This window comes from Lampetra fluviatilis, chromosome 11 (assembly GCF_964198595.1).
Source record: "Lampetra fluviatilis chromosome 11, kcLamFluv1.1, whole genome shotgun sequence".
Taxonomy (NCBI): domain Eukaryota; kingdom Metazoa; phylum Chordata; class Hyperoartia; order Petromyzontiformes; family Petromyzontidae; genus Lampetra; species Lampetra fluviatilis.
Window position 1 is genome coordinate 5,459,735 of NC_136285.1, and position 14,276 is coordinate 5,474,010.

The window sequence follows — 14,276 nt, forward strand, 5'->3', positions numbered from 1 at the left end:
ACACTGTTAGCTCTCACTTGACAAAGCTAACACGGTGCAGTATTTAAGCTAACTACCAAGAGACACTGTAAAAAAAACACATTTTATATCATGCTATTTTCTGCAACGATTAGTCACTGGGCTGAGACCATCATCGCAATACCGTTGAGAATTTCTTCAACAGTACATTATTTGGTGATGCTGCATTGGCAGTGATGCACAAGCACAATATATGGAAACATATAAAACTAATTTGCCACAAACGTCACCAATTATGTACTTTTCCTCTTAACGCAGTGTTATTGACGAACGTGTTGAGATTTTGGTTTCATGACCGGGTGTGTGCCCAGATTGTGAACCCAGTTTCCCAGCAGTGCCGGCTTAATTTTCTCACCATTTAACACGGCCATTATGAGCCATCAACCAACCAGCCACCTTACGCGGGTAAAACACTTTGTCCGCTGGTTTTGAATGCTGCATAGGCTCGGGCCTGTCCGCAGATGGCAGGCAGACTGCACATATGACACGCCACCGTGCCTTCGCATACAGTCGAGGCGCAGGGGCAGCGACGAACACAGCGAGGTGAGGTAATACCGCCCCCGTTACCAAGGCGATGTCAATATGAATCGCGCTCAAGGTCTTCTCGCGACTAACGGAGCAGCAGGAGAAGCACACTGCGTGCAGCGACGGTGGCTGCATGCAACCGATGGAACTGTGCTGTGAATGAACGAGCGATTGAACGGATGTGTGAATTAATGAGTGAGTGAGCGAGCAAGGGAGCGGGTGAGTGAATTTGCTGGTTAAGGAAGGGGCACAAAAATCTTCCGTGAGATTTTGTGTGTTTCTCGACTCTCTTTTCTCTTTATATCTCGCCCTCCCCCCATCCCTGGTCAGTGCACCCAGAGCGATACAATAGGTAAAAGAGGCAGCCCATTCATCACTACCACTGCTTTTATCAATGAGACAGGACCACCTGCTGCAGTTCTGCCCCAGTGCGTCTGAAATGCAGCTCTCACTTCTCCCACACTGCCCCTACCCCCACCCCCCACTGCCCCCATCTCCGCTCCAATCCAATACGGCTGCCCTGAAATTCACGGCTTTCTCCCACGTCCTTCGATTAGCACGGTTGGCTACGTACGGTGCGAAAGAAGTTCAACATACATACGTACATACATACACCCACCTCGTGCATTCACTGCAAGTGGATTGATCGAATGATTGATTTAAATTCTGAAATAAAATAATATTTTGTTGTTGTTGCTGAAATGGGAGAGAGATGTTATGGTAAGAAATGTATTTCCTTGCTGTGGTTTTCCCACCTGATGATGATTGCTTGTGTTGCAATCGAAACGTCGTGATTTATTTTATTTTTTCTACCTACGTGACTTTACCGAAAAAACCAAAGAGTATGGATTCCTGCAGTCACGAAAGCTTCACATCAAGTGTGCAGCAAATAATCGAAATTCCCTGGTAAGATTGGGTAAAACTACTTCGTAGTATCACAGTGTAATGTGGAAAGAAAGCGTCGTAGATGTAGCCAGGAAAAGAGGTTGTGCAGGGTGGGGATACATGTGCAGGGTGGGAGACGGGCAGGCACAGAGACGGGTATTGGAATGGTATCCAGAGGTCAGTGGCTAAAAGGGGATATATTAAAGGCAAATTGTACGAGTCGGTGAGATCGTGCTTTGGAGGTCTGGTGCCAACTTCATAACATTTGCGATATCTGTGAGAAGGAAGATAGCGGTGGCGCAATAAAAGTGGCATTCAATGGTATCCGGTCACGATGACCTCTTCACCTTGACCTCGACGCCGGTGCCCGTACGTGGGGTGCGTGTACGGCGTATGTTCGTGCTCACCTCCCTCCGGCGTGTGGAACTGCTGCCGGGTGCTGGCCGGGCCATCGCTCTTGCGGTTGAACACGCAAACTTCCAGCTGATAGAGGCTGTAGGGGCGCAGGCCTGGCACCACGCCGTGCGTGCGGACCGGCTGGAACTCCATCACCTCCCGGTTTGACCGGCGTCGCCTGCGCTCCCCCAGCGCCCGCACGCGCCAGTAGTGCACCTGCATGGCACGGGCACATGATGGGACCGGGCTCGGCTCGGCTCAATTTCTTGGTTGTTTCGGTAAAGTCACGTAGAAGGGAAATAATGAAGACAGGGTCCTAATGAAGGACGCTGTCTTTCCGACAGCTCTGTTCTTCACCTGAGGACGGCTGCTTGCATTGTGGCCGAAACGTCGTGATAATTTTATGATGTTTTATTTTTATTATTTTATTATTTCCCTTCTATGTGACTTTACCGAAAGAACCAAGAATATGAATCCCTGCAGTCATGAAAGCTTTAAATCGAAAAATAAAAATCGGCTCCATTTGTGAGGAAGAAAGTCAAGTGTTCGCACGGTATGTAGCCAACCGTGCTATTCGGAGTTGCGGGGAAAGGACAATAAACTAAACACAAACACAGTTCTAAAGAAATTAGTTTTCAGTTTAGATGATTTAAAAGGGCATAGCTCCAGTGGCTCCCCAATTTCGTAAAGAAGAGCATTCCAGATGGCGCAGAAGCACATCTGAAAGCGTGCGATACGATCACCATCTCTGTTCGATGGCTCGCCAAAAGCCACTGGGAGGATGATCCGAGTTTGTGTGATAAGTGTAAGCCAAACGTGCAGCATCGATTTTTTTTATTGGTATTGAAAATGTCCACTTTCCTATAGAAGGGGGCCAGCACTGCTGATATTTCCAAAAGTTGGTAGTCATTTACTCACCCCAGGTATATTGATAGGTGGAGTTGACCCCAGAGATTGATTAGATTTTTGATCACTCTTCCAATTGTGAGTAGCGCAATCAAATAATAGCACTGCACGGTGAGCTGTTCTTAAAACACCTTAAGCGAACACATTTAACGTACCCTCACAGAGGTGTATTAGGTGTGCACTGATGTTGGATGTTGGTGAGCACTTATGAAAGTCAACTCTGTAAATTATGGGATGGCTTTGGCCAAACACCATGCTTGCCCAGCTGCCTTTGCATCACCATTGTTGATGGTGACAACACGACCAAGCGCAGGTGCTCATGCAAAGGCTGAATCAGCCTTGGGGAGGCAGAGAACACGTTCATACTCGTAAAGTCACGTAGAAGGGAAATAATAAAATAATAAAAATAAAACATAATAAAATAAAAATTCTCACGATGATTCGGCCACAACACAAACAGCCTACGTGACTTTACCGAAAGAACCAAGAAGATGAATCCCTGAAGTTCATACCGGTTGATAATGGAATTGTGTATATATTCAGGAATATTTCCCGACAAAAATTCCCTGTAAAATATATATTATTAACAGAGTGTTGGGGGCATGTTCTGTTCATGAGTACATTATAAGGTTGGCTTTGCACACGAGGGCGTAGTATTTGTGTGGCCTGCATCAAGACCGGCTGACTTTTGCTCACACTGGATCCGATACTAATTTTAAGGTTAAGTCAGCTTAGCGAGGTCCAGGACAAGTTCTGATACCATACGCTACTCATATTACGCCATGGCTGGGAATCTCTTTCAGGTCACCGAGTTCCGAGCACAGAGTACAAACATCAGCGCTACTGTTCCCCACGCATGCACACACACCGTGCCACCAATCCCCACATAGCCCACACACCCTTGACAGCGACTTTGCTGCTCACCATCACGCAAAGTGGCACGGACGCAATATCAAGAATTTCAATGCAAGTCCTTGGAAAGGGCTGCGTCAGTGGCTGTCGGTCAGTCAGCCTGCGCACGACATTCAGGAGCGTGCACGACAGCAGGACGGGCAGGACGGCGGGGTCAATCCTGACACTGCAGAGCTGTCGAACACGCTACCGGGCTCTCGCTTTTAAAGTCACGCTGGTGTGTGTGCAGTGCATACACCATCCGCAATAGGCACTCCTTGCCCATAATTCCCGCTGGCGAGAACGCGTTAATCACACGCGAGCTATGATGCGCTGTCCCGGGCAGGTGGTGCTGCTGCGACAATGGCGATCCACTTGCAATGGGAAGGTTGCGAGGTCAAAACGTGGCTCTGCAATTAAGGCAGTCTATCATACGTTTAGGTGTCAATAAAGTGAGTGCCACTTTGTAGAGAACAGATCAGAGTGTGTAATCCTGCGAATGTATTTGGGAGGTTATACGTTGAGATCCGTGTTTTTAATTGTTATAAGGATAATGGTAATGAAGGCTGGCACGGCACATGAGGGAGGGGGGGTGGCCAGCACCACGACTCAATATTCTTATTCTTAGGTTTTTTCGGTAAAGTCACGTAGGTAAAACATTAAAATTAATAAAAGTAAAATAAAATAAAAATCACGACGTTTCGGAGGCAACACAAGCTTCCGGCTTCAGGTGGAACCGTCACAGCCACGACAGCTGTATCAAGTAAATGAGAGATTGCAGGAGCTACCACTCCGTTTATATAATGGTTGGAGAGGGGGGAAGGGCCAAGTACAGCACACTTTTTATTACGACTCCAGCCTACGTCTCCCCAGTGGCAATATTTACACACTGCACCAAACACTAATTTTAAGCCGAGTCGACCTAGGGGTGGCCCAGGACTGGTTCAGATAATCGGCATTGGTGTTGGCCGTGAGTGGGAATTGAACGCGGGCCACTGGGTTTACAGCGCAGCGCGCTAACCGCTGCGCTATTACTCCCCACCAACACAACACAAGCACACTCGCACACACACACACACGTATATGTACCCTGTAGCCCAGGATATGTCCGCGCACTGACTCCAGAGGCACGGGCTCCCAGGTCACTTTGATGATGGTGCTGTTCAGCACCTCCACACGCACGTTCTTGGGCGACTCCAAAGGAACTGCAAGAAGATGCAACGACGTCAATTAAGACGTCCTTACCTTGAACACCATCACAGCTGTCCATAGTCAAGCTCTAACGACGATTTTATTTGTGAACTTAACTCAATTCATTCTCTCATGGTATATGCAAGAATGGCATTTTTTTTGTTTCATTGTGATATATGTAATTCTTTCTGGTGACATTGGCAGCCACTAGTCATTAACTAAATCAAATGCAAAAACCAAAACTACTTAATTAACGAGGATAAAACCCCTCTATGCCTCGCATGCTGCAGCATGGCCAATGTATTTGTGGAAGGGCTACTCACGAGGCAGCAATGATAGTGACTTTGGTGGTAAAGAGCACAGACTGATCGTGAATATATGGGTCACTTGCATCACCACACTCCAGGCTATGGCAAACCGTGATTTGTTGCGTTTGGCAGAGAAGTTGTAGCCAAAACATAAATGATGATTGTACTTAATGATGAGTTATTGTATGCTCACACCACAATTAGACATGATGTTGTACAGACAAAGCAACTTTTCAGCTTATGGCATTGCAAAAATGCAGCTGAATGTTGATGAGTTAAGTTCATGTCTAACAGTTTGCAAGTGTTTCTGGTTGGGTTTAGGTCATATTAATTGGCCAAACAACCAGCACACGCTTTGAAGCAAATTATATACACGGCAAATTATATATACAGACTGTATTGATTAAACAGTAGTGTATTGCACCTTAATTAATTTGGAAACATTTTACCGTAAGAATGTGGCCAAAATTTGATCTGTGTTCTAATTTGGTTACAGTAATTTGATTGTGTATTAAATATGTTAATCTGGCCAGGTTGTCCTGTGATTAGAGCATCTGATTTGGACTGACAAGGTTGTGAATTTAATTCCTGGTCTGGGTTTTACTCCAATAATAAAGGACCCCCCCCCCCCCCTTTGTGGGAGGACTTCAGTGGTCACGTGTTCCGGACTGGCGTCTGAAAGCGTGCGGTACGGTGACCATCCTTGTTCGACGGCTAGCCTAAATCCGCCGCTGCTGCAAGGAAGACCGGAGGTCCCGCGATGATGGTTTACGCTCCATCCTCACCGTCCTCCCCAGAATATCCGATAACGATGTCGGGCTCTGGTCCCAGGCCAATGTTGTTGACGGCCCGCACGCGGATCTCGTACGGCGAGAAGGTGGGCGTGCCCGACACGACCACGCGGGAGCGGTTGAGCACCGTCTCCGTCGTCCACTCCGCGTCGCCGCTCGACTGGAGACGCCACGACACGCGGTAGCCGAAGCCTGGGCCGTTCTGGTCCACTCCTCGCATGGGCTGCGTGCGCGAGAGATCGGGGAACGCGTAAATTGACGGGGGAACACGCCTCTCGCTGTGCTTCAGGGTTTAAGTTCCTTTGACCGGGTGAGGGCTCGAGAGGCCAGGATGAGTCTCATTTGTGCGAGTGACCTGGGTCACCGACATGACAAAAGCAAGAGTGTAAAACACAATAAGGACGTAGATATCAAAGCAAAACACAAACAAATACAAATTACACCACAACAACAGCCTTACCAGCAGAAATGAAAAACAGTGAACAGACCTAATGAAAATTTCCAGTAACAAGAGTTCGTTTGGAAACATTACTATTAAAAACTATGCATAGGAAAAAATAATCTACAGATACATCAACGCATATATAGGGTGATTACTGCACTTGTATATCAAAATACCACTGCAAGTGAAGTTAGGGTAAAGAACAGAATTGTTTCGGGACAGGCGGTACAGTGGTCTGGCAGCATGACTCGCAATCGGAGGGTTGAGAGTCCAAAATCCTGGGCAGAGGTTGATTCATCACTTGCAACTTTATGGAAAAAAAAATGAAATGCCCCTCCATGAGGAGACTGGACTACTCCGCAGGAATGTGAAATTTTCACCACAGACTTAGTGCTATGAACAAGGTGAGAGCCTCCTCACATTCATTTGAGGGGGGAAATCACTGATTTTTTTATGCAAAATAATGCCGGAATGAATGACAGCCGATCATCAACCATCTAAGATTGATACAAAATATGTTCCTATTTGTAACAGTTTTACAACCATTTTATTCCCAATAAAGGAATACATAGCAAAAATACATTTTCTTCAGGCAATTAAAAAAGATAATTAAAATTGAGCATCCAGCCAGCTGGCCCTGTGGCAAAATGTGTAATAAAGCTCGTTGAGACGACTTCTGGAATCCGTCTTTTATTCAACTTATGTTACAGTTACTTCACGCTGCTGATAGGCAGCGTGAGAGGGACAGATAGATAGAGAGAGACGCACTGCCACGTGGCAACTCGGAGTCCCGCTCCCGCGTGGCCCCCTTCCTCTGTTCGTTCCCGTTCTGACCATGTGTCATTCGTTTCCACCCCTATTTAATACCCGGGTCACGTGGTACGTTTCCGCCAATCCTCGTTAGCCTGCATCGAATCTTCCAGGCTCCCTCGTCAGCTCCCGAGACCACGCCCCTGACTCATCTCCCCATTGGCTGAGGCCAAAGCCAGCAGACCAAATCCTTACAGCTGTCACCTTTCCATCACGTCATGGCCATGCCCCCAGGCTTCCCCCCATTGGCTGTAAACCAAGACCGGCAGAGCCAATCACCATGACGAGTTGTGATACGTCAGTGAGCCGGATATATCCTCATATTACAAATGTATGACTCACAATTGAAGGGCTTGTTCAATTCCTGGTCATGGATTCACCATCCCACAGGGATGGCCTATAAAACTTCATTTTGTTTAAAGCCAGCAGTCGTTTTCTTACAAAGAGACTGGCCCTTTAGCTTTGGAATGTGACATGTCCAGCCCTGGCAGCCAAAAGAGCGTGGCCCAGTTCAATGCTCATTTGAGAATTGACAGACACTTTGACTTCTGACTTCAAGAACAAATCTATTAAAAGTACAATAAGCGGTCTGTACGTTTCCTCTCTCGCACATGGCATTGTCTGAGGCCTTTTACATAGATGCAAGGACGAGGGCAAACTCATTGCAGGTGGGTTAAGGTGTGTGGCTGTATTTGCGGACACATTCACACGTGAATGCCCATTGTGTCTTGCACAGTTTGGGCACCAACGTCATGTTTGCTCACCGTCCAGGAAATGATCATGTTCGTGGGATTGGTTCCTTCCCCTTTCACACCCGATGGATTTATTTGAGGACCTGCAAAAGAATAAAACGTGACGAAAGCGCAATGTTTATCCCTATTGTGTGCGTGTGTGTTTGCGTGTGTGCGTGTCTACATCTTTGTTTTGTGGGTAATGCTAAGAAATACTTTAAGTTGTTTACAATGCAGTCTTTTTGACGTGATGAGACGCAACAGCACCAGGTGGTTTAGAGTTCAGGGAAACAAAAATAAAGGTGGCATCGTCACATGGATCACACATGTTGCCTTTAGAAATACCAAAGTTCAGCCAGGTCACCGCGCACGCACGCATGCACACACAGCACTGCCCCCAAGTCTGTTCACCCGCGAATTGTAACGGGGAAAATGTTGGTTTCTGCCTGAATCCTAAAACTGATAAAACAATAACAGCAACTTTAACAACACTGAGACAATCTGCCTTTGAAAGTATTTTTTTATCCTTCCAAATGTGAGCATCACTGGTAATGCAGCAGTTATTGTCCATCCAGAGTTTTGCTGAGAAGGTGGTGGCATTGGGCTCCCTCCTCCATGAACCACTACAGCCCCTTGTGTGGTGAGGGTGCCCCCCGTAAGGTGCCCCATGAATATATAACATAAGATGAGACAAATGTCCAAGTCGAGAGCATGGTAATGATTAGAGGGCTGTACCGATGAATTAAATCGCAAATTAAAATTATCGTGACAATCGAGTATTTCTAATTCTAATGTGTTTGGGTCATGGAAACAGCACAACCACTGCTAATTCTACATGCACTGCACTGTAATGCAAAATAATAATAATATATTGTGACTCCAAAATGTTAAAAGTCATCAAATTGTGATGCTTGCTGATTTAGTATCACTCGTATAATTTGGTCAAGGTCAAGAGGTTATTTCCAATACCATTAATGGTATTACACCTGGTTGTCCCATCCTTCCTTCTGCTAGATCCCATCATTGTTGCAACGCTGACACTTGGCCTATTATAGTTTCATTACCCACATCTTGCTTTAGGGTTTGCATTTTGTTACTGGCCTCTGGGTGCCACTACATCTCCCGTCTCGTTAACCTGCTCCCTTCCATGCTGCACAGGTCTCCAACCAATCACAAACTCCTCTCTCTGACTGCATCTATAAAACTTTCTTGCCATATTCTCTTCCAAACTTCCAAAGTTACTTACTTTATCCTGCCATAAATATTGCCAGCCTCCTCCACGTAATGTGGTACTGTGTTTAACTTCGTCTAAATGTGCTTTTACATCAGGTTTATTTGATGTTTTAACGTGTCCAATTCGTCTGCATCTTGTCTTGCATTCTGTAACCGAAGAACGTTACATTTGCACTATTTGTCTTTATTACATGTATTCCTGGGGGAGCTGTGGCACCTGATCCCAACGGTCTGAGTTCGGTTCCCAGCCACGACTAATATCAGCGGAGTGTGATAATGAACGAGGTACTGGTCCCACCCACCTTGACGAACCCGCACCGACTCGTATGGTGAACTATGGTCAAATAATCTCCACGACCAGCACAATGGGGCGGTCAACTAAACATATACACCAAGTTAATCAGGAACTTGGGATAACCTCCCTAGCTACCGGGCCACCCCTAAGGGCAGCCTCGCTTGCTGCTACCTCCTCGGTGAAAAGCAGTGGCGGAGATTGGAGAGTGGAGGGTGGGTGGTGGGTGGTGGTGCCCCCGTGCTCTGCTCACTCGCGGAAACGGTGAGGCAGCGCTCCGTCGGGAAGCTGGGCTCGCTCGGGCCCACCGAGTTGACGGCGACGACGCGGAAGCGGTAGCTGACGTAGGGCGACAGCGAGTCGAGCAGCACCGAGTTGCGGGAGCCTGGGAACGAGCTGAGCCTGTGCCACACGCCCGGCTCGAACCAGTCCTCCTCGTACTCCACCACGAACTCTGCACGCGCGCGCACGCACGTCCGAACGCGCGAGCGTAAACACGCGCACGTGGACGGGACGCCCACTCGAACGCCCGCGCAAAAAAACGCTAACGCGTATGTGTACATAGATTACACATGTAGGAACAAGCATGCATGTGTGACAGAGATGCCGCCCCCCATATAGCCTTTAACAAACGGCTGTTAGCGAGCGCCTATGAAGAACCACACGATGCACAACAGAAGGGTGTTGTGGCCAGAACCATGTCTGGCTGCCATTGTGTTTTATTCCCCAGTGCTGATGTTCGCACACTGTACCAGGTATTAATTTTAAGCTGAGTTTATCAAAGGGAGGCCCAGAACAGGTTTTCATCTATAGCCAAGAATGGAAGCCAGCTTCCTGGGATCATCACGCAGTGCGCTCACTGATCGATGCACCACCGCTCCACACACACGCGCGCACTCAAGACCCATGCACGCACCGTCCCAATGTGCATTAATTACTGTCATTCAATTCAGAGCATTACCCTGGGCTTTCCTAATTAGTTTTTGTCTTTTTTAGTTTGTTTTTGTCTCATTTACCCGTGTTATGGCCTTACTTCATATACTTTAACAGGCGCAATGGAGCACATTGTGATTTAAGCGCCGGATATAAAGGCAAATCCTCCTAACGTACAATTAGAGGAGGAAACACGAACAATGGAACCCCCCCCGCCCCTTTAGTGTGCGCCAGCAACATTATTCATTCGTGAATCTGCATGGACAAGGGCTCTCTGAAAAATGGAACAATTGAAACCATTGACAAGCAAACAAGACTGCTCGTCCTGTACGCTGGGCTCTTGAGCGGCGAGGGTAAGAATAGAGAGAGACCTTTGATGGGGTCATTGTTCTCGGAGCCAGGATTCCAGGTGAGACGCACGCTCAGGTCTTGCCGGTTTGTCAGCTCCAAGTCCATGGGTGAATCCGGGCGGTCTGACGCACACGGATTAACGCGTGCATACGCACACACACACACAGGGAAAGACACACATGCACCAGGACATACAAAGGCACACACCCGTACACCAAAAATTAATACACACATGCAAAGACACAAATGCAGAAACACACGCGGATGCACACAAAGACTAACTACTCGCATAAAATGACGTACGCACACAAATTATATTATTGATATACACAGACACGCGTAAATACTAAACAATGTCACAGAGATTTGACCGTCAACTTTTATAACGGACGATGCTTTACAGAAATGAACTGCAAGAACTACTATAGAGTGGTTGTACTGAATTATCATTTTATATATCATGCACATACTAAATATGGTAATAAATTATAGGTAAATTACATAGCGTAGTTTCACTATCTTGCACTTACCCTGAAGCCAAAACAAGAAGTACTGCCCAGACAACACATCTTCAAGACTATGAAAAACACAAAATTCTGCCAACTATATATATTTAATAAAATATAATCAAACACACACCTCTGTTGACGAATGAAATGCAACATTCCGTTTTACTGCCTTTCACTTACTCTGAACTAAAAGTCACCCTGGTCAAAGTCGAAGTTTTGACTGTTTTAAGCTGATACCTCGCGAACTTTAAACAGTGTACACACGTTCAGCAAATCCAGCATTTATACACGCATGTGAATATGGTTAAATGAAGAAAAAAACAACATCACTGTGAATACATTCCGTGCAATGCGCGTACTATGTGCACACCGATTATGAAGCACATGAAGCAATGTTACACAAAGGCATGAAAACCAAGAACCTGGATTCTCAAGGCGTTTTTGACCGAGTGTGCCAGTCATTTGCGGTAGACATTTTATAAAATATTGGTTAACCAGTCACCTTGTTTGCATAATGTATGCTTAACATAATACTTATTATGTATGTATATTATGAAGTAATATTAATTGGCGTCTCATTGCTCAAAAAACTATTTGGAAGTGCCCAACTCCAAGAAAAAACCCGAGCCAGTTATGACGATTCCACATTGCTACGGTGGGACCAGTTTGTCCAGAATATGCCCATTGTTAGACTTCCCATAAAATGGTACTCATTTCATGAACCCCAGAATGATGACGGGCTAAGTCGACCCCTGACCAGGATTTGACCTTGCAATATTATTGATTACAAACACCACATGGGCTGATTGGTAAAATAATTACTTGTAAGTAAATAGATACACGCATTCATACCTATTAATGTGCCTATCATAACGTATTTACCCAAGAGAGACTGGACGGATGCCCTTGCTTGTGATGCGTGACATACGCTAAGAGCCGAGAATCCAGTTTCTTTTTTTTAAATGTCCCTTAATTATACACAAGGGCACACAACTCGCCCTGCCTTTTTAAGATGAAAATCACGACTAAGCATGCACGCGTGTGGCAAAACAGTTAATTAGAATGTGCTGACCAACAGCTCCTGTTGAGCTGAGAACAGCGGGACGGCCTGGTTTTGTTCCGCATTAAAGTTGCCTTTCCTCTGAAGAAACTGAAGCTGCTGTCATCATTCAGCCCCATGGACACGCAAGGTGAATGTGCATCGACCATTGCACCCAAGGCGTGAGGCTTCCGCTCAGCGGCCGACTCAAGACCTGGTGGCCTGCATTGCAATTGTACTGCGTGGTCTGCATGGGATGCCGTGCACGTTGCGCAAATATATAAATAAATATCCGCAGCGTCGCGCTCAGGTGGGACACAATTAGATTTGGCGAATTAGCAGGGGACAAACAGGGCATGTCTTATGAAGCAACCGTTCAAGTACATTAACCGAATGATGTCAAGGTGGCATATACCAAGGCTGCACAGCAACGTGAGAAATTAACCCACAATGCGCAAGAGTAAAGGTGCAGGCCTAGACCAGCAATGTCTCGTGACATCGCTGGCAGGAGGACCTCGACTCGAGGGAGCTCTCAAAAGCCCCTCTAAGTTGTGTTTGGCCTACTCTCCCGCACTGGCGAGATTTAAACCCACAATGCCTTGCAAAATGTAGCCATCACTCTGAAATGAGGCTCATAAGTGTTCTCTTTGTGAATTACCTTCCAATAATTATCTAACACAGCCTCGCAGTGGCTGAAAAGGCTTCTGTGTAAATATACACACTAGCAAATCAAGCAAAGCATTGTGGGCGTATTCCTTTAATGATGTGCAACCAAATAAATAATTCATTCGACTTTAGCGTGTGCTTATTTGATATTGTTTGGCCTGTAAATATCTTAGGTCTTCCGGGAATTTGTGCTGGCTTGATTAGATGTTCGCTTGATTAAGCAGTTTGTGTGTTTTAAAGGAAGACACAACTCAAAATGAAAACACTGGTATTTTCTTGATTAACGCAGGCTGTCTGACACAAGTTTGAAACTCTGTCATAAAAAAAACGAATGCCACAGCCATGTGACTTTAAGGCACACCACCATAGCCAATGACATCACAGCCTCACAAGAGACCATTCACCTCCATGCACAAGGTGGGAGCCACGTGATCCCGGCTACAATTCAATGCATAATGCAAGTTGGTAAAATGCACAGTGCAAGTCTCTGGTCTCCAATTTGTTTTGTGGAGTGGAGGAGAATTTGAAAGCCACAATTATGGCATCTTGTAGCCAGCAGTCAAATTTTTAAAGATGGACCTGCATATGTTTATTTTTATACATATTAAAAAAACTGATTTCAAATGTGCAATTGCTGTCGATCGATATTCACTCGACGAAGCACAACAGCTTCAAACTAATGTTTGAGTTGTGTCCCACTTAAAACCAGGAGCGAAGAATCGCACTAAAATACTGTACCTGGGTTGATGAATTATGAAAGAAAACACAGCCACGCAAATCATGATCGCCGTCTGTGATCAGATGAAATGGATGAGCGCCGCACGACGACAAACTAACTAGATCCAAGTGCTCATGCTGATGTGACGTGAGGGCATCACAGATAAATGCAGTGGGCCAAAGCACAGGGAGCAGACGGGGGTTTTGTTTTACCTATCGTTACCGCCACACCGCCAACGGGGCTGGGGATAGAGGGAGAGCTAACTAGCGTCGCGTTGAGCTCGGGAGAGGATAGGGTGGCGTCTGGGGAGTCTTAGGATGTTCCCAGGGGAGAAGGGGAGACAGCACGGGAAAAGGAGAGGGCAGGCAGGGTTAGGGTCAAAGTGTAAATAACATCGGGAGGGAGAGGGAGGCGTTGGTTAATGAACAAAAAGCACAGACTGGAGGTACAGGAACCGTTCAATCCATGCGGCACAATGTTAAACTAGGCCTTTGCTGTTGTAGAGAATATTCGTGTACTTTTTGACTATTTGAATTATGCCACAGGCATCGTGTCATGAGATAAATACATTTCCTGTGTGAGCTCTCCCACTCAGCACTGTAACGTCAGCTATTGTCAGAGAATGGCCCCTGGATGATAGC

The 14,276-nt window shown here is 46.3% G+C and overlaps 1 protein-coding gene across 8 annotated transcripts in view; it reads right to left on the minus strand.

Moving 5' to 3' along the window:
- Positions 1–14,276, minus strand: part of LOC144934742 (neuronal cell adhesion molecule-like) — a 262,783-nt gene that overhangs the window by 54,163 nt on the left and 194,344 nt on the right. For 7 of the 8 annotated variants that reach the window (XM_078860837.1, XM_078860845.1, XM_078860840.1 and 4 more), the window contains 7 exons: positions 13,848–13,946; positions 10,724–10,825; positions 9,673–9,873; positions 7,928–7,998; positions 5,906–6,134; positions 4,711–4,826; positions 1,836–2,040 (listed from right to left, as the gene is read on the minus strand). In XM_078860837.1, the coding sequence (XP_078716963.1) occupies positions 1,836–2,040; positions 4,711–4,826; positions 5,906–6,134; positions 7,928–7,998; positions 9,673–9,873; positions 10,724–10,825; positions 13,848–13,946 (1,023 nt within the window). The remainder of the gene's footprint in view (positions 1–1,835; positions 2,041–4,710; positions 4,827–5,905; positions 6,135–7,927; positions 7,999–9,672; positions 9,874–10,723; positions 10,826–13,847; positions 13,947–14,276) is intronic. The other variant, XM_078860843.1, reaches the window with a different exon arrangement.